Genomic DNA, 2,500 nt, shown 5'->3' with positions numbered 1-2,500 from the left:
CTTGGGTGATGTCATTGTGGCTATTAAAAGGGGACAGCACTTCAAGCAAAAACACAGTGTGTGCCTTCGCTGGTCACTAGTGTGTGAGTAAGAGAATGAAATGAATCACTGTTGAACTCAAGACCCATTTGAATGCATTTGTGAAATGCATTTACAAACCTGCTCAATGTGTTTGATTACTTGTATACTAGCATGTCTGCTGGCAGGACAGGACAGTGTTGGATGTAGAGTGTTGGCAAAACAAAGGATAAGGGAATTTTGGCAACCAAAAATACAAAAGTCAGTGGCAATCATCCCACTGAATCTATTGAATTTTGTTCATTTACCATGGTTTCTCAATGGAGATCCTGGCCAGCATGGTGAAAGAGGAGTGTGAGGGAAGTGTGTGGAGAGAGCCTGCAGCTCTTGTAACAGCAGTCACAAAGATTCAGAGATAGCTGTGTGATGATGACTGCTCTGGAACAAAAACCCCCAAGCAAAGAGTACACTAACAACAGAGGGGAGAGCTGAGAGAATGTCCTTTGTGTGTGTGTGTGTGTGTGTGTGTGTGTGTGTGTGTGTGTGTGTGTGTGTGTGTGTGTGTGTGTGTGTGTGTGTTGTGTGTGTGTGTGTGTGTGTGTTTAGACAGAGAGGGTCATAGCAAGAACGAGAGAGAGAAAGAGAGAGAGAGAAACACAAACAGAGAGAGAGAGAGACACACACAGGGAGAGAGAGAGAGAAAGAGAGAGAGAGAGAAAGAGAGATAGAAAGACAAAGAGAGAGAGAAAGACAGAGAGAGAGAGACAGACAGAGAGAGAGAAAGACAGAGAGAGAGCGAGAGAGAGAGAGAGAAAGAGAGAGAGAGAGAGAGAGAGAGAGAGAGAGAGAGAGGTGAAAGAAAGAAGGGAGAGGGAGCTACTCTTTTGTCATTTACCATTTGCAATTTTTCCAGTCTAGTGAGGCATGTGTGTGTGCCTCTGTGTGTCGGTGCACACAGTGGTGGGAGATGGACAAAATGTTGTGGCGTCAAGATGACAGCGGTGATGAGCGCTTGTGCACCCGCCTCACAGCCTGAAGACCAACGACAGTAATCAATAACCATTCACCTCCTCCGCCCGCAACACAGTGAGGGCAGAGGAGGAAAAAGATGATCTAGACTCCCCTCCCTATGATGATCTAGACACCCCTCCCTATTCATCCACAGAAAGAGGAGGATCACAGTAAATAGCAGAGAGAGGTGGTACGTCTAAGCTGCTGTAATGCAAAAGAAAGCTTTCTATTCATTTTGCCTTCTGACATATCCAAGCCCCGCAGACAGTTGTATGGAAGGACAATTCATCTCGCTGGCTACAGAACTGTAGAGTGAAAATGGTTTTGTAAATTGCAGTCCAAACTGCCTGCACTGCCCTACTTTGACGTTCTATTCTACCAACTGAAAAGCGCAGTAATAAAACCTAGTTGTGATGATTGTGTTGCTCTTTTGTGTATGAAGGGCCCTCACAGTGTTCTACAGGAGAACCATCGAGAGCATACTGTCAGGCTGCGTCACAGCCTGGTACGGCAACTCCACCGCCGTTGACCACATGGCTCTTCAGAGGGTGGTATGCTCAGCCAAATGCACCATTGTGTGCACACTGCCTGCCCTCCAGGACACCTACAACACCAGGTGTCGCAGGAAAGGCCAAGAAGATCATCAGGGACCTCAGCCTCGCCACGGCCTGTTCTCCCCATTTTCATCACTCAAATGTGGGCAGTACACAAGCATTATGGCTAAAACTAAGACTGGCCAATAGCTTCTACCCCCAGACCATCAGGCTGCTGAATAGCCACCACTAGTTAGCTACCTGCTACCCCTGCCCCCCACTGACTTTCTACCACCCCTCAACAGACATCTACCCTACCCCAATGGACATTTATCATTATGAATAGCCACCACGGCTGCCATCTGTGTAGCAGTTAGATTGCTAGGCTGATGTTAGTTGTTGCAGTAACGTCTCGTTGTCTGATATCTAACAACAGATGTTAGATATAGCTAAGGCCTAGCCTTTAGCTCAGTGAGTTAGGCAAATACTTCCTTCTCTGTTGGATATCTTGCACTGAAAACCCCGGTTCAATCCCCAGATGGTTAAATGTGCAGTTATAGGAGCCTGACCTGGGGATTTTGAAGAGAGCTCTCATTGGATGGAGGTCGGAGAGGGGCGGGTCTCCATCTCCCAGCTCTATGGCAGTAATGCCCAGGGACCAGACGTCACAGCGAGCGTCATACGTGGAGTCCAACTGCTGCTCACACGCTATAACCTGTAGACGGAGACACGCGCACACACCCTCATTACGATTAGCAGCAGGAAAATGCAGTCTGTCTTTCTAATAGTTTTAAAAAGCTTGTCTAAGGAGAATATTATTGAGAGTGTCTTGGGAGTTACGGGCACACCTTTATCAACAACTGCTGCAGGCGTCTACAGGGAATATTGTACAGATAGGGTACACACACACACGCGCACACGCACACGCACACGCACAC

The 2,500-nt window shown here is 47.5% G+C and overlaps 1 protein-coding gene across 3 annotated transcripts in view; it reads right to left on the bottom strand.

Moving 5' to 3' along the window:
* myo3a (myosin IIIA) overlaps positions 1–2,500 on the bottom strand; it is a 78,007-nt gene that overhangs the window by 40,429 nt on the left and 35,078 nt on the right. For all 3 annotated transcript variants that reach the window (XM_042308786.1, XM_042308788.1, XM_042308787.1), the window contains exon 7: positions 2,132–2,277. In XM_042308786.1, coding sequence (XP_042164720.1) covers positions 2,132–2,277 — 146 coding nt within the window. The remainder of the gene's footprint in view (positions 1–2,131; positions 2,278–2,500) is intronic.

This window comes from Oncorhynchus tshawytscha, linkage group LG29 (genome assembly GCF_018296145.1).
Source record: "Oncorhynchus tshawytscha isolate Ot180627B linkage group LG29, Otsh_v2.0, whole genome shotgun sequence".
In the NCBI taxonomy this organism is placed as follows: Eukaryota; Metazoa; Chordata; class Actinopteri; order Salmoniformes; family Salmonidae; genus Oncorhynchus; species Oncorhynchus tshawytscha.
The sequence above is the reverse complement of the archived record's forward strand: the minus strand, read 5'-3'. Positions and strand labels throughout refer to the sequence as shown.